The sequence below is a fragment of the Pichia membranifaciens genome, assembly GCF_001661235.1.
Source record: "Pichia membranifaciens NRRL Y-2026 unplaced genomic scaffold PICMEscaffold_4, whole genome shotgun sequence".
NCBI lineage: Eukaryota > Fungi > Ascomycota > Pichiomycetes > Pichiales > Pichiaceae > Pichia > Pichia membranifaciens.
Window position 1 is genome coordinate 991,830 of NW_017566985.1, and position 17,279 is coordinate 1,009,108.

Sequence of the window (17,279 nt, forward strand, 5' to 3'; positions counted from 1 at the left end):
GGCATCATAAACCTCTTTCTCTAATTTGTTGAAACTTATTGGCTTCGACATCTTATCTCAACAGAATGACGAGAATTTAGTCATAAACAGCGCAGGGATAAAAGATGAGAAAAAAGCTTGCAGCATAAAGATCAGATCCTTGTGAATATGGCATTAGAGTAATTGAAAACTGGAAACAATAATCGACGCAAGAAGCTTATAAATACGAGACGTTTTCCTCCTTGTATTTTAATTATATTTGAGATATTGAGTTTGCTAGTAAGTTAAAATATATATATAAACTTGCCAAATAGAGAATATACGTCCCGGATTTATAGCAACAATAGATAGATCAAAACAAGTCATGAGCCAGTTTGCTTTATCCCCCCTCGAGACAGGAATTTAAAGTTGCAATTGTCGCTCAACCATCCTAACTAAATCTTCATACATCTATTCTTGCTGCTTTGCAAGATGCTGGCCTATATGTGTTTTTTGCTACAGGAAACATGATGCTATTCAAAGCTATACCACATGATGAGGCAATTTTGGATTCACTTGAAAAATGCGTTTCACTGCCTTCTTAAGTTTTGTTTCGACTAAAACTATGATGAGGTATCACGATCATACTTCAGCTGGATTTGATGTGTTTATGCGAGCAGACAAGACTTTTCTCAAACGCCTTTCTTCAGCTTTTTGCTACGTTTAATCAAACTTTCGCTGCATTAGGCACTATAAACAAACTAAATGTTTTGGCCTATCTATCATCCTTTCTAATATATCCATGATGTATATTCTTTCTTTATTAAGTTTGTTACTTATTTGATAACAATATGCATATTTTTTAATTTAACATCTCATACTGTTGAAGTTTATCTAATGATGGAATCTTTTCTTTGTTGTATGTGTTGTAATCTAGCTATTCTATTATGAATATCCATAGTATATTGTTCACTTTATATTATACTTGTTGCTTGTTTATATGTAACTAATATAACTAACCTACAGACTATTACTCTCAGTCATAAATACAGAGACAAACCTCTTGTATTTATACACTTATACCTTCGGTTAAACTTGCCATTATTCATTTATCATGGCGGCTAACTTTCCAGTTTTAGATTACTCAAGATGCCTTATCATGATATGACTCTTATATCTTATCACTCGATCCTTATTGGCCTCGGCATCTTATCTCAACCCTAAGATATCTTATCATGATAAGATTCTTACCTCTTATCCCTCGATCATGATTGGCTTCGGCATCTTATCTCAACAGTATGTATTATCTATATTTGTTGCTTATTAAAATAGAACATAATTTACTCACACACTAATACTTTCAAACATAAGAATAAGAAATAAACCTCTTGTATTTATTTATGTTGAGATGAGATGCCGAAGCCAATAAGGATTGAGAGATAAGAGATAAGAATCTTATCATGATAAGTGTTGTCATCTAGCTATTCTGCTATGAATATCCATTGTATATTGTTCACTTTATATTATACTTGTTGCTTGTTTATATGTAACTAATATAACTAACCTACAGACTATTACTCTCAGTCATAAATACAGAGACAAACCTCTTGTATTTATACACTTATACCTTCGGTTAAACTTGCCATTATTCATTTATCATGGCGGCTAACTTTCCAGTTTTAGATTACTCAAGATGCCTTATCATGATATGACTCTTATATCTTATCACTCGATCCTTATTGGCCTCGGCATCTTATCTCAACCCTAAGATATCTTATCATGATAAGATTCTTACCTCTTATCCCTCGATCATGATTGGCTTCGGCATCTTATCTCAACAGTATGTATTATCTATATTTGTTGCTTATTAAAATAGAACATAATTTACTCACACACTAATACTTTCAAACATAAGAATAAGAAATAAACCTCTTGTATTTATTTATGTTGAGATGAGATGCCGAAGCCAATAAGGATTGAGAGATAAGAGATAAGAATCTTATCATGATAAGTGTTGTCATCTAGCTATTCTGCTATGAATATCCATTGTATATTGTTCACTTTATATTATACTTGTTGCTTGTTTATATGTAACTAATATAACTAACCTACAGACTATTACTCTCAGTCATAAATACAGAGACAAACCTCTTGTATTTATACACTTATACCTTCGGTTAAACTTGCCATTATTCATTTATCATGGCGGCTAACTTTCCAGTTTTAGATTACTCAAGATGCCTTATCATGATATGACTCTTATATCTTATCACTCGATCCTTATTGGCCTCGGCATCTTATCTCAACCCTAAGATATCTTATCATGATAAGATTCTTACCTCTTATCCCTCGATCATGATTGGCTTCGGCATCTTATCTCAACAGTATGTATTATCTATATTTGTTGCTTATTAAAATAGAACATAATTTACTCACACACTAATACTTATACCTTCGGTTAAACTTGCCATTATTCATTTATCATGGCGGCTAACTTTCCAGTTTTAGATTACTCAAGATGCCTTATCATGATATGACTCTTATCTCTCATCACTCGATCCTTATTGGCCTCGGCATCTTATCTCAACACTAAGATACCTTATCATGATAAGATTCTTATCTCTTATCCCTCGATCATGATTGGCTTCGGCATCTTATCTCAACAGTCCCTTGTAGTTATGTTTTCAAGTATTAGTTTTCTAACGTTACTACATTCAATGTTGCTTTCAAAACTAAAAGAAAACCCCTTCCGTCGTTCACATAATGTAGAATAGCGATTACGTTATCTGGCAATATATATGTACTAAATTAAAATTTTTTGGCTTTTTGTTCCATATGGCCTGGTGGTCGATTTTGTTGGTAGTGTCGCGTTCGATTTCCAACTCTTTTAATAATATTTTATTCTCTTTGTTTCCCTTTTATTTGAGCCCTAAATTCTTGGCAGTCAATCACATCGGTGTAAAAAATGTGGTATGTCCTTCAGACAAACCTAGCCACTGCCTCTATAAACAAGACCAGAAGTCTAAAAATAAATTCTTCTCTGCCATCTGTAAAAGCTTGAACTGATATCATGGAAAGCTCGAGGAAGAAAAGAAATTATGATAGTGAAAATTACATCAAGATTGATACTGAACCCAGTTTCACCGATAGGCAAACAATTATGAATGCTTCCAAAATAGTCAATACAAAACTTCAATCTAGAGGAAACAATAAACTGAAATTTTTCACTTTAGAGCCCCCAAAGAAAATCCAAGAGGTTTACAATCATGATAAACAAGTGATAAACATCATTAGCTCTTTGTTAACCGAGCTTGAAATGTCAAAAAAGCTTGGAATATCTCAAGAAAAGCTAATGAATGAAAAAGCTAAAGAAAAGGCTCATTGGAAAAAGCTGGCTGGACAGGCAGAAATTATTAGACTGAAGAACGAAAGACGTATACGAGATCTTGAAGTTGAAGCATTGAAATTAAAATTTACAGTTGATGATTTGAAAGAAAGGAAAAAAGGAGTGGAGCAAAGAGTAAGAGAAATTAAAAATGGGTGGGAGACCTATAAATGTCAGGTCACCAAAGAAAAGCTTAGAGCGGAAATAAATATTAAAGAATCTGTGAAAAAACTCAAATTAAGATATCACCCTAATGAAAATGGTACAGCAAGTGTCAAAAGACAAAAAATAGAAAGAGATTCATCGCTAAGCAATAAAGTAAAGTCAGCTTTATTAAACGAAAACGAACGAGCCCAAAACGATCTTTGCATGATATTTGGCTTTATTCAGAACCTATATAAATGTCTTGAGAAATTGAAGGCAAGTGATGGAGGTTGCCCTATAGACCGAACGTTTTTGGTAAACAGAGATAAAACAGTCGAGTTTAAAAATGATTTAAGTGTTCCACATTTATTAACAAAACTGGATTCAGATTTTAGGTGTGTACTTAATGAGATCAAAAACGAGCCCTTTGGTACTGATGATACTTTTCGGTCAAAAAGGATTGGTGTCGAAAAACAACGTGAAATTGTACTTTTAAAAGAACGCTTGAGTTCATTACAAAAACAATTGAACAAAGCAGTTGACACAATCGAAAAAGACAATTAGAGAGGTATAATTTGACATTTTGGATCTGCCATATATTAGTTCGCAAACATTATGAACTGTGTGATTTCGCTTCAAAGGCACGTATGCCATCTTCGGATGAAGCTGATGAAGCTGATGAAGCTGTTGATTTAAATTCGCTAAACACCCTGTCTAGTTTCTCATCTCAACGAGTAAGCAGATTCTCTCTTTAGCCACATGTTTCGATTTTGCCATCAATTTGAAGTATAAATTCTAACATTGAACTGTTATACTGGCTCACCGACGGAATAAAGTTTATAGTAATCGACTAGTTCCCCATTGAGGTTACTCTCACCTTTTATTGGTAACGCAAATAAGGTCCTGAAAGAATATACATCACCAATTCTCCTTAAAAACAAAAAATCAGACCAGTTTTGTTTGAATCCATAGTTATACAATAACTTGGGCCGGTCAAGCTTTTTTTCTTGAATTAAATCGTTGGTAAGTATCACCATTTGATCAAGTCCCACCATCCGGCATAACCAAGAAGATGCTAATTTTGATATGAATATCAATGGCAAAGTGAATATCCGTTTTTTTGCAGGGTCAGCACTAGGTGTGCCCGAAATCAACGTTTGCGATATGTTTGCTTCAATATTTTCAGCGTCGCTGTCATCTTCATTGTAATTGACACCGTCTGCAACTTCCTCATTACGGACTTCAAACGCAACAGGATCATCAGAGGGAACGGAAGAAAATGTAGTCTCGTTTGAAGCCAGTTTATGCATGTGTGAAAACTCATAAGTTGTCGATCCCTTTGAGATCTGAACAAATTGAACAATCAATAAAATCGATAACCAAACAAGCTGTAACATAATCCACCAAAAAAAGTAAAATACAAACGTGGAGCCGTAATAACCCGAGCATAAATTTTCTGTTAAAATTCCACAGTGCTTTGCAGCCTTATCTGGAAGCTCATCAAAATATTCGAGTGTCAAGTTCGCCCAACATATAACTGCAATTTCAAGGAAAGCTGCAAAAGCAACAAAAACTTTATGATTTCTTACTCCAACATTGTTGTTCACCCAAGGACAGTAATGATCAAACCGAGCTATGTTAAGTTTCTTTTCTTTCGAAAACTTTGAGCGTAAGGGTTTTCTGATTAGTGAATGAATGCAGAAATGATTTGAGTCAAACTGTCTCATTCCAAGAAGTTCGTATATTGTGCTGGAAATTATCTTGTAGTCAATTTCCTTCGGGATAAAACCTGGGTCCATCAACATTGCTTTAAAGAAAAAGTATACCAAGCCGGTTACCGCAAACAATAAGATCAAGTGTGAGATGTTTTCATCTCCCAATGTATATGGCATCAATAGAAATACCCAAATTAATATGCATATGAAAACAGAGGCAGAAAATACCCCGGCAAAAAAAGAAGACTTCAGAAGACTAATTTTACCTTTCCTGTAAGATGGCAAAACTATTTTGGTTAATATAACCTGCTGTGCTATCAACAGAAAGAAGAGCAAAAAAATTTTGATTGCTATCATAATTGGGGAAACAAGTATGGCAATTGCAGACGGTAGGGTGAAGTATGGTAAGAAAAATGCAATGCATTTTGCCGATATTTTGGATAACAATCTTTTCGCTTTCTCTCCAGTAACTGGATTCCTACCATCATCTTTCAAAATTGAGTACCACATACTGGAGCATTTCATGTCGGAAGCAACATTCCATGCACTTTTCCCTTCCTTTGTTTTAGCGTTGATATTACATTTGTAATTCACCAAAGAGGAAACAACTGATCTGCTATTACTTACCAATCCCCAATGCAATGCAGTAAAACCATCAGCATCAACAAGATCGGCATTAGAACCTGCTGCAAGTAAGACATCAACAGTCAAAAAATCGCCTTGGTAGGCTGCCCAATGCAACGCTGTTCTTCCCTTCTGATCTACTGTGTCGATTCCGGCCAAACCGACGATGGCGGTGCTCTCCGAGTCTCCATTATCATTCAAAGTCCATATTATGTACAAAACCATCATCACGTTACTTGAAAACACAGAGGCCAGCAAAATGCCGATTCCATTCTTATCAACTATACTGACATCCACTTTGGCCTCTCTAATCAACCAATCCGCAATGTAAACAAGACCGTACCGTACGGCCCATAGCAAGGGTGTGGCATGCATGTCACCCGCCGGCACGTCTGGATCAGCCCCGATAGATACTAGAAATTTCATGGCCGCCAATTTGTTGTTCAGGGCTGCCCAATGGACCAAGGTTATCCCCTCTGAGTCAGTTAGGTTGGGTGACAAGGGGTTTGAGTTTTCCGTAGATTTTGTTAAGTAGAACTTCAAAACCTTTATATCTCCGTATTGTGCTGCAGCCACTACTTGTTCTATAATCGAGTTCCTGTTGTCTTCGGGATCATCGTCTTTCGTAGTTTCAAAATTATTCTGAGAAGACTCTGCGATGACAATAGCTTCATCCGGCTCAAGAATTTCCGATCCATCTTTCAGAGCTTGCATTGAAGATATGGAAATTCGGCTGGATTCTTTGTCGGTACCAAAGTCCGACTCGAGTGCTATATCTTTGAAAGAGCGTTCTCGATGGTTTGACTGCTCCGTTGCGCCATCAGCAATAGTGGCACTTGTTTGGTTAAGACTGTCATTCTTTTCTCTTTCCTCTGGAGCAGTCATATGAGTCTATGGTCAGAATGGGGTATAAAAAATTGGAATAACCCAATGTTGTTGGCTCGAAGCTTGAGGGGGGAAGAGAGAGGCATCTAGGGGCGGAGGTTGGGAGAACCTTGGTTAAGGTTTCCGTGAAAACTCGGTGGCCCGTGAAAATGAGATCCTCAAAAAGGCGGCTTCGCTCAACACTTTTCTCGATCTACATTTTTTCCGTAGGGATAGGGACGAACCTGCCCGCGTGCATTGCCTTCCAGAGTCCTCTGGAGGAGCATACGGAGAGCTGAGGCGAGTACGGAGGTTGTAGCATACAAACTAACATTGGTAAATATAAACGTTTCGGAAAAGGTAATTTTCAAAGAAGAAAATGTATATATGACTAAGGTCCTGTCGAGCTTTAAGTTTTAACCAATCTCATGGTGTTGGAGTGACCAATACCTCTTTGGTGACCTTGGATAACGACGACGGTATCGCCCTTATTGATGATGTTCAAGTTGAGAGCCTCATCGATTGCGTACGCAACTCTGTTCTCAACGTCGGTGATCCAGTTTTCTTCATGTGCACCCGTGTAAGGGAATGGGTAAACACCTCTATAAAGATGGCAGAATCTGGTGGATCTGTCGTTTCTGGTAACCATCAAGATTGGACAGTTAGGTCTGTATTTGGAGCAGAGTCTTGCGGTTGTTCCGGAAGTGGATAGAACGATGATGGCCTTGGCGTTTTGCTCGAAAGTGGCGGTGACAGCGGACATGGCGATGGTTTCTTGGATGTCACAAGGCTTCTTGGTGGCTTCTCTCAACTCCGCAAACTGGGTGTAGTAAGGCAAGGTCATTTCTGCAATCAAGGCGGTGTGGTGCATCATGGAAACGGCCTCGACAGGGTAGTCACCCTTGGCGGTTTCACCGGAAAGCATGACACAGTCGGCACCGTCGACAATGGCGTTACCAACGTCGGAGACCTCTGCACGGGTTGGACGCGGGTTGTAGGTCATGGACTCCAACATCTGGGTTGCGCAGATGACCGGCTTACCGGCCAAGTTACACTTGGCGATCAATTGCTTCTGGACAATGAACACCTGAGGAGCAGGGATCTCGATACCCAAGTCACCACGGGCCACCATGACACCGTCTGTCTCCTGGAGGATCTCGTCGAAGTTGTTGACACCCTGCTGATTCTCGATCTTGACGATGATCTTGATGTCCTTGCCCTCTTCGCCCAACACCTGTCTGATCTCACGCACGTCGTTGGCGGTTCTGATGAAGGACGCAAAGACCATGTGGACCTTGTTTCTGACACCGAAGGCCAGGTCCTGCTTGTCCTTCTCGGATAGTGCAGGAAGGTCGACGTCTGTGTTTGGCAAGTTGACTCCCTTGTGCGAGGAGATTCTACCTGCATTCACAGAGATGACCTTGATGTGCTGGGAGTCGACGATCTCCAAGACACGGAACGACAGGACACCGTCGTCGACGTAGATGATCTTGCCCGGCTGGATGACCTTGACGATGTTCTTGTAGTCGATGTACATGATCTTGTCGTCGGAAGTCTCCTTGTACTTGTCGTCCGTGGAGAAAAGCATCTCGTGGTCGGCTGGGATGGAGTAGTCCTTGCCGTCTCTGGTGGTGCCTGTTCTGATCTCCGGGCCCTTGGTGTCCAAGGCTAGCGCCAACGGTCTGCCCGGATACACCTCCTCCGACTTTCTCGAGTTGTCGATCACCGACTGGTGGTACTCGTACGAGCCGTGGGAGAAGTTCATTCTCACGATGTTCAGCCCAGCCTTTCTCAAGGCCACAAGCATCTCGACCGTGTTGGTCTTAGGCCCGATCGTCCCGATGATCGACGACCGTCTGAAGTTTCTCTCTGGCGTCTTGGTCACGTCCAAGTTGACGAGCCACGAGAGCTTAGAGCCGCTAGACATTGTGTACTGGTTGCGTGGGTTAGCTTGGTTTGGCTGCTGCAAAGGCGTGCTTTATCGATCTGATGCAAATCGATGGCTGGTGCTGGTTACTAGAAAGTCGGCACTTGCAACTATACACAGCTGTCTGCAACAAACACACACTCCTGAAAAACTGCAATTGCCTGTATTTAAACGTGCACGGGGCCTGCAAGGAACAACTGATGACGGCCCACACCGCAACCAAACCGGCGCATAGGCCACCATCTGACTGATAGCGCTGTCTCCCGAGACGTCTCCTCTTTATGGCCCACTCCCAACCGAGACCCGTGCACGATCACTTCTTTTCCACTCCCACGCCCGCGCTCTCCGCCCGCGCCCTCCGCCCACGCCCCGCGCCGCCTGTTCTGGGCCATCAGCGCCGACGCGTCGCTCTCCGAGGGCAAATGCTCAGCGAAAAACGCATGCTCAGCGCAAACGCAGCGCCCGGGGCCCGGTCGCATTCCGTTTTCGGCATGTCCTCGTTGCGGCGGCTCTGTCACAAAGAGACCGGTTTTCTGACGGCTTCCCGATTAGTGCAGTGATCGGCGGCTCGTGCGTTTAAGCGGGCAGCTGAATGCGGTGTGTGCCCCGGCACACGCTGTGAGCGAAGCTGTTACTGCCGCTGCTGCCGCATCACGACAAAATGCGCTGTTTGTAGACGTCAGAGCCGCCCCCCTGCCACCGCCGTCTACAACAATGTATACGTAGTTCACCATCGCAGTAGGGAAAAAAAAACACCCTCGCATACCATTACCTCCGACAGCAAGCCCTGCTTCTGTCCGGCGTCTCCTTACTCCTTCTTCTGCTGCACATTCCGGCTCCCCCGTGTAGAGTGGTGCAGCGCATACAAGTGCAGAGCAGCAGCAGCAGCAGCAGCAGCAGCAGTCAGGAACACCCCACCACGTCGTCTCTCCTCACAGCCCGCATGCCCCCCTCGTCCTCGGCAATCATGTCCGAGACCAGCGGCAACACGTCGTTGCTGAAGTCGTCGGCGTCGTCCTGCGGGACCGAGAAGCGCTCGGTCGCCAAGAAGGCGTGTCTCTCTTGCAGAGAGAAGAAGATCAAGTGCGACGGCGAGTTGCTGATCTCGTACCCAAACAACCCCAACTCGAAAACAACGTCGTACAAGACGTGCTCCAACTGCAAGGCCACGGGCCTCGAGTGTGTCTTCGTGCCCAGCAAGAGAGGCGGGCGCAGAAAGCGCAAGACGGAGTCGCTGTCTATGTCGGGCATGCGCTCGGAGAACTCGTCCATGGTGTCGTTCTCGGCGTCGCACGTGAACAACGACGACGACGACGAAGACGACGACGACGACGACGACGAAGACGGCAGCGGCAGCACCGCAATGCGACACAAAAATAGCAACAACACCGCCAACGCTGCTGCGTGCCCGGTGGAGAAGGACTACCGCAACGGCGCAGGCGGCAGGCCCGCAGACCCCTACATGGTGCAGCTGGTGCCGCCCCAGCCCTACTACTCGAACTACGGGCCCCAGCAGGCCTACCTCCAGCAGCCACCGGATAAAGTTCCCCAGAGACAGGCGCAGCAACCGCAGCACGCGCAGCATGCCCAGGCCTCCCAGCAGCAGCATCAGCAACAGCAGCAACAGCAGCAGCAGCAGCATCAGCAGCAGCAGCATCAGCAACAGCAACAGATCCCGCCGCCGCCTCCGTGGCTTCCGTATGGCGTGCCAATCTACTCCGAGATGAACGGCTCCTACCCGACTCCGTACCACCCGCAACAAGCACTGGACGCAGCCTCCGCTGCCAAGCGGGACCACATCACCACTGTCACTGCAGATGGAAGCAAGGTACTGGGCCACCCGCCCACCGTCGGCAGTATGCCCTATGCCTCGGGCCTCAAATCCGACACAGACTCGCAGCTCAAACCTCAGATGAACTCCCGCAGCTCAAACGGCCAGCCTCACATGAATGGCGTCAGGAACAACCCGATGACCAGTCCTTATATGTACCAATACCAATATCCTTACTACATGCAGGATTCACAGCAGCATTCCTCCATGCCTGGCCCACCACCTCTTCCACACCAACAGTCCTCCTCGAGCTCAGTTCCGCCGTTGCCCGCTCCTCTCTCACAACACCCACTCCATTCGCTAGGACAGGTGCAGCTGCCATTACAGTCACCCTATCAATACCAATACCAATACCAGCATCAACCCTATTTCCCATCTCATACTTACATCATGCCCCAGCCTCAACTCTATCCTAACTATCCGCACACATCCTACCAAAACAGTCAGAGCAACGGGAAGGTCCAACATGCTCCTGGTAACGAAAGGCGGGTAAAATACATTGATTTTGAGGACAAAAACTCAATCCATTACTTGAAAAAGAAAATTGACAAGGGTTCTGGTTCCATGATTTCCTCTTCAACAGGATCTGCCGTTTCAGTACCTAATGAAGAACACGGTACTGGGAAGATCACAGAAGTTTTTCAAGTTGAGGCTCGCGGCGGCCCTCATTATGTGAACGACAGTACCAAGGATAGCGATACTTGGTCTGTACCATTGAGTTACAATGATTCGGTATCCATGATAGAGAGTAAGCGTAGAAGACAAGCAGAAATGAAGTATGAAAATAAATTCAAGGCCATAAATGAGTCGGATCTTTCTGTTGACAAAAATGGTAAAAGACTTAGTGGGAAGGATCATTATGCAGATTTCAGCAAAAGTAATGATAGTGCTAGTAATGGAGATGTTACCCGTAAAGGCGATATCACTGTTAGCAACAATCATAAGTATACTTCGAAGAGCTCAAACCCGAACTCTCAATCCGACTCGTTCGACTCACACCAGAATAAAGGCTTATCTGACTACTCAGTTACTGACGTTTCAACTACAAAACGTTGGATCGACGAACAGTCAAACGAAATGAAAAGGACAGCATTGGCCAATGAGCATGAAATGAGAGAATTGAAGAAACGCCAGAAAAAGTATCAACCTTTGAAGTTAGACGTAAAGTGCCCAAAGTATCTCAATCCATCACTATTGGAAGCTTCGGGTCTACCTGACTACCAGACGCTCTACAAATTGGTTGGCGTCTACTACAAGTACTTAAACATGCACACTTTGATTTTGCCGAATATGTCGTATTTTCTCGATAATCTGTATCTATGTGACGACTCCGTTGCGTTGTTGGCCTCAATTTTCAAGATGTCAGCTAAATATATCTCTCATAACGAGGTTGACAATGTCTGGCTAGATGAATCACATTGGGAAAAGGTCTACTCTGACCGAGAAGATAAGATAACGACCAACTGTGCGATTCTTTGTACACTGATCCAATGCACACGAGGTGAAGACGATTGCGTCAATAGTTGTATTGAGCGTGCCTCATTTGCTAATTTGGATCTCACTCTATCTGGTATGCCGTGGAATGAGTTGGAACAATTGAAGGCCAATAACTCAATCAGCTCAGTAGCATTGCTCGAAAGAGAGATCATGATCAGAGCTTACTGGTGTGCGTATCGGAACCAACTATTTCGGAGATTGAGTTTTGGCTATCCTTATTCAAAAGGAGAAGGAGATGCAGCTCTGAAGCTTAACAAAAACATTGAGCTGCCTCTCTCAGATGTGAAGTACTATAAAGAGTCAGAAACGCTATACGATTTCAAGAAGATGTATTACAAAAAGCTATCGCTTTCCTCAATTAGTACGACATATCCAGATGGATCCAAGTTATTTGATTCAGCATGTGTGATTGTTTCTTTACTACTTCTAGAAGAAGTTCTTGATAGTATTTCCAACCAGACCTTGTTCTCTTACACCATTATGCGTTTTTCTCATAGGTTGAATAAGAACTTTCAGATTCACGATAAATTCAAACATTTACAGCCTTACCAACTTGAAACACATCCGAAAAAAGAACCTCATATCATCATCAATTCGAGCAATTTTACTAGCACTCTGGTAAACAGAACAACGTGCTTGGTACTTTCCATTGCATTATGTGAAAAGCTTTTGGTATACCCTGCCAAATCTATCAAGCCATTTAGATCTCAAATAAACCCTTTCAATGATTTATCTTTGGTTGAAGTTGAACCTGATTTAATAGTCAAGAAATCAGAGGAAATAGCCGATCCGGAAGAAAAGCTGCAAAATTGGGTTTGGTTCTTCAAAGCTATAGACGTTTCTTACGATATGCTACTGCTTTTGGAATTGGGAGATGGTGTCTGCTCTGCAACACTAGGTGATACATCTTTGAACGAAGTGTTTGAGACAGTCATTGGTCCATGCTGCGCAGGAAGCTCTGTTGTCGAGGAGTGGTGCAAATTTAATACGTGGACAATGAACGTTTCGAATGTTCCAGTTGAAAACCAAGGGTGGATCCAAATGCCATTTGTAACTGTTTGGGCCGTTGTTCAAGCTTGGTCTTTCCTATCTTCCTTGGCTCTCTCCCTCAAAGTTCTTGATTTTGTTTGTGAGGAGTCCCCTGAACCAGTGGACTCAAATGATGTCACAGATGCCACAGATGCCACAAATGAAGATCGATATGGTCTAAATTTGAGTGAAAATGAAGATGAAGAGCGTATACAAGTTACTGGCGATGCAGGTAGAATTGACAGTGAGGCCGATTTTAAGAAAAAGGTGAAGCGTGACAACTGTAATGTGGGTAGCGCCTCCAAAATCGAGAACTTCGATGAGTTTAGAGGAAAAACTGTCACAATTGTAGAAAAAGCCACTGGAAAAACTGTTGTTTCTGGAATCACGTTCGAAAGTGCACCGGTTATTTTGAATTTAATTCTAAAAAGCAAGGCTCGTGCTAAAAGCGACAAGAAAGATGAGATAATGAATATGATACTTGAGAAGATGAAGCTTGTCAGGAAGTATCTGGGGATTATGGAAAGATACAACGGTGATTGCAAGGTTGCTGGAGTCTATTGTGACAAAGTACTAAACTATATTATCAAGTTAGCCAACGATGCAGACTAAAATGGTTTAGGTACTGTAAAAACGATAATTGTTTACTTAATTACGAAAAATACTGACACTAGTGTATATATTGTAAAATCTATAAAGAGAAAAGGAGAGTAAAATTATAAGAACCCAGAACATTTAGAAGACAGCTATTTTGGAACGACGAAATCGAGAAAGGAGAGGCAATGTGAAACAGAAAGTAATAAAAAGATCGAGAAATGAGAGGTGGCGAGAATTTTGAGAACAGTAAAGAAGCAGAAGAAGAGTAAGACCTGGAAGAAGCAGAAGAAGGAGAAGAAGGAGAAGAAGTAAAAGAAGTAAAAGAAGTAGAGGAAGAAGAGAAAAATGAAGGAAACGATGGAAAGGAAAGAAATAAATTGAGAGACGGGGAAACTATTATACGTAATCAAAACATCTTTGAGCGAGTGATAGGATGAGTTAATCAATGAAGTGAATGGATGAATATATGATTAAATTGGTGGAGAAGAAAAGCATCATTTATATTTGGTGATCATTCCCTCACATTGATTGGTCATGACATGAGTTTCCAACCATTCTTTATTAGTTTTAAACTCTTTGAAGCAGGCAGCACACCTGCCCTTCTTATCACTTCTATCACCACTTTTGGTACCTGTAGGGTAAACAAAGTGTAAAGCTTTCAAGTGAGTTTTGAAAGTATCACGTCTTGAGAAGCCACCAGTGGGATGACATCTTGGAACCTTTGATTTACTGCAATCAGAGATACCATTAGGAGAAACTTCTTCGTCTTCACAGTCTGATCCATGCTGATGAATGATCATGTCATTGTCAGTTCCTTCTTCGTAATCCACAGTGGGGTCAAAATATGGACATTGGAATGGCTTTGACGCGAAATGCTTCTTCCGATGTCTCGTTAAGTATCCTTTAACTTTGAAGGTCGTTTGGCAAATTGGACAAATATAGAGTTTGTCTGATCTTTGCAAGTCGTCTAAACTCTGGTTCATCTTGAAATCTGCGGTGGGAGGTAAAGTGTTGTTCCCATCCGATGAAGAATTGTTGAATGTGACAGTAGACGAAGTATCCTTCATATTTAGAGACATGGAAGGTTTTGAAGAAAAGGCTAATTTTCTATATTTCTTTTGGGGTTCAATATTATTGTTGTCATTATTGATTATTAGTTGCTGATTAGGTTTCAAATCTGCAAAGCTGGAAATACTTTGCTCATTATTAATCAATTCATTTTCCACTTTCATACTGCGATCTTTACTATGTTTTCCAAAGGCGGCGTCGGGTTCGATTTCACGCTTGAGGATATTAGCATGCTCTGTAGGCGAAGATCCGGAGACACTGTCACTGGTGGCAGTATGAGGAGAAACAGTGTTACCTTCCGAGAGGTCCGAATTCATGTAATATACAGAAAGGGTATTGTCATTCGAGCGTCTCAAAAAAGATAACATCAGTTCTTCATCCAATGGGACAGTGTCTCTATCTTCATCATCGTCCTCATTTTCACTATCGAAATGGTAACTGACAGGGTTGTGATTGAGCTGGACAAAAGAGTGTGACAAAGGAGGGTGGGTAGAGGAAGAAGAAATCTGAGGTTGATAAGAGCTTTGCAAATAATCGTCATAATCGTCATCGGAAAATTCGGCTTCATCTTCACTGATGTGAGCATCTTTGGCTTCTTCTGCACAGATACTCTTCTGGATACCGATGTCAGTCAAGTCAATTCTTTGCTCACCTTGGCGCAGTTGATCACTAGGGCCTTCGTGGCTATGGTGACTTTGGTTTTGCTTTTGGTAAATCTGGTAAAGTTCATTTCTTTTTAGCTGGTTCTGGAAGCTTGCACTGAATTGGCTTAGAATTTCACTTGCTTCCCGACCATCCAAGTTCTGGTTGTTATTATAGTTGCTCTGAAGTCCATTGTTGTTATTATTGAAGAGTAAATTTGTTGAAACTGGGACCTCATCACTATTGCCAGTATTGATGTTATTCAAGGCTGTAGCATCATTGTTCTTGATGTTGTTATTGCTGCTGATACTGTTCACACTCGTAGCGCCAACTACATTTGGGTTGCCAAGATTGTTAGCAGAGAGGTTTTCGTCTACGATGTCACCCTTGGTGATGTGTTGTTTATTGTTTGTACCACCGTTAGGGTTTAGGGATGGGTTATTTGAATTCAATTGGTTAGCCAAGACTAGATGTTGGAAATCCCAGCTGAAGGGATTAGGCGAGGTGAAGTCGTAGTCAAACTCAGAAACGGCACATTGGTGCAGGGTTTTTGAGCTTGAAGAAAAGTTTTTGTAGGTGGAAGGTTTTGAAAATAGGTCCGACCCAAAATCGTCGTCGTTATCATCGACAGTGGTGGCGCCAGTGGACGAGGTTGAACCGGCAGATGCGACTCCGACCTCTCCGGCGGCATCCCGACCTTGACCTTGACCCTTTTTCGGGCCGGAGAGCAGCGAAGGAGCTGAAACGTATTTCACGAGGTCGTAGAGCGGAGAAAGATAAGAGAACAAGGAGCTGAATTCTCCAAACAGGAGTTGCAAGAAGGACGAAAACATTGTAGATAGGTCTTTCTAGCTTTTTCGATGAAGATTTATTTGACCAACAGACAGACGAACAAACAACCTAACAATCGAGTTTCTCTAAAAAGATGTGCAAGATAAGTAGCTAAATGGTGGAATCAAGCATGGAACAATCCAAAGTGGGGTGTGTGGTGAACGTTTATGATTCTATATGGTGTTGCGACACGATGCGGCGGCTATTCCGAAGTGCGGTGTGTGGTGGGGGATGGTGATCTGAGAGCGGAGAACGGCGGACGTGCAACAGGCAGAACAAAGCGAACAAAGAAACAGGCGGCAAGGAGGGGGTTGAACGATGATACAGAGATCCGAAGAGAAATCGCAACAACAGCGCAGACGACGAAGATCGGACAGGGTAAGCACTGGGTGCACATGAAACGGCACACACACCGGGAAGGGTGGGGAGAAACAGCACTACACGACGATACAGAGAGCAGACCCCCAACAGAGCACCACAGCAGAGCACCACAACACAGCACAACTGCCCCGTCTACCCGACGGGGGCATCTGGAACCCACCAAACCCAATTCCGATTGACGTTGCCATTTCTAGTGCTACCATCCCAGCTATCTTCACCATTGTCCTCTGCCGGATGTCCCTCATCGGCACTGAGAAAAAAAAAAGGAAAAACTGGGCGAGTGGAAAATGTTTTTTCTCCGCGGGGGGTGCCGTCTGGCGAAACGGCACTCCGTGCTGCAGCGGGCCTGAAGAGGCGCATCTGGCGCTTCCGCACCGCGGGCTTCGGCGAAGATGCCTTGACAGGGTGGGCGTCGCGTCGATTAGACGAAGGGCCGTGTAAGTCCGTGTTTTGCACGGAGAAAAACGGCCAAGAAAAAAAAACGACAAAATGAAACCCGTACACCGCACGTGACAAGACCGGGGACGATCGGCGCAAAATCCGTTTTGGACGATCGACGTTTTTTGGTCACGTGCGGGTATTTTCTGAAAAAGCTCAGCAAGCTCAGCAAGAAAGAGAGGGAGACGGTCATGAGGAAGGTGGATTTGAACAAGAAGGATAGAGGCACTTCAGAAGAGATGGGTTTGCCACCGTCTTCCGCTACTTTCAAGAAAGCACCCCCCTCCAGAGCTTAGATGGAATGGAACTCTTTGATACGGCAGTAGGGAGCAGCCATGCGTTGTCCAA

The 17,279-nt window shown here is 43.0% G+C and overlaps 5 protein-coding genes across 5 annotated transcripts; 2 read left to right on the forward strand and 3 right to left on the reverse strand.

The window, feature by feature from the left end:
* Positions 1 to 2,782: 2,782 nt before the first annotated feature.
* PICMEDRAFT_148045 (hypothetical protein) lies at positions 2,783 to 4,173 on the forward strand. The gene has a single exon (XM_019160541.1). It carries the CDS (start codon positions 3,029 to 3,031, stop codon positions 4,049 to 4,051), a length of 1,023 nt encoding a protein of 340 aa, XP_019017072.1. The 5' UTR covers positions 2,783 to 3,028; the 3' UTR covers positions 4,052 to 4,173.
* A 123-nt stretch (positions 4,174 to 4,296) lies between these two features.
* On the reverse strand, positions 4,297 to 6,711 carry PICMEDRAFT_59550 (hypothetical protein; the record flags this gene model as incomplete). Its single annotated transcript, XM_019163374.1, has 1 exon — positions 4,297 to 6,711. One exon carries the CDS (start codon positions 6,709 to 6,711, stop codon positions 4,297 to 4,299), a length of 2,415 nt encoding a protein of 804 aa, XP_019017073.1.
* A 295-nt stretch (positions 6,712 to 7,006) lies between these two features.
* On the reverse strand, positions 7,007 to 9,076 carry PICMEDRAFT_17214 (hypothetical protein). The gene has a single exon (XM_019161513.1). The coding sequence runs from the start codon at positions 8,615 to 8,617 to the stop codon at positions 7,100 to 7,102; it is 1,518 nt and encodes a 505-aa protein (XP_019017074.1). The 5' UTR covers positions 8,618 to 9,076; the 3' UTR covers positions 7,007 to 7,099.
* Positions 9,077 to 9,584: 508 nt separating this feature from the next.
* PICMEDRAFT_73443 (hypothetical protein) lies at positions 9,585 to 13,586 on the forward strand (the record flags this gene model as incomplete). The annotated part of the gene is made up of 1 exon (XM_019164479.1): positions 9,585 to 13,586. The coding sequence occupies one exon, from the start codon at positions 9,585 to 9,587 to the stop codon at positions 13,584 to 13,586; it is 4,002 nt and encodes a 1,333-aa protein (XP_019017075.1).
* A 24-nt stretch (positions 13,587 to 13,610) lies between these two features.
* On the reverse strand, positions 13,611 to 16,369 carry PICMEDRAFT_148228 (hypothetical protein). Its single transcript, XM_019160549.1, has one exon. The coding sequence runs from the start codon at positions 16,112 to 16,114 to the stop codon at positions 14,066 to 14,068; it is 2,049 nt and encodes a 682-aa protein (XP_019017076.1). The 5' UTR covers positions 16,115 to 16,369; the 3' UTR covers positions 13,611 to 14,065.
* Positions 16,370 to 17,279: the final 910 nt, after the last annotated feature.

Bases quoted from the DNA above. Each gene is read 5' to 3' on its own strand.
- PICMEDRAFT_148228 (XM_019160549.1), bottom strand. From the start codon at position 16,114: ATGTTTTCGTCCTTCTTGCAACTCCTGTTTGGAGAATTCAGCTCCTTG.
- PICMEDRAFT_148045 (XM_019160541.1), top strand. From the start codon at position 3,029: ATGGAAAGCTCGAGGAAGAAAAGAAATTATGATAGTGAAAATTACATC.
- PICMEDRAFT_17214 (XM_019161513.1), bottom strand. From the start codon at position 8,617: ATGTCTAGCGGCTCTAAGCTCTCGTGGCTCGTCAACTTGGACGTGACC.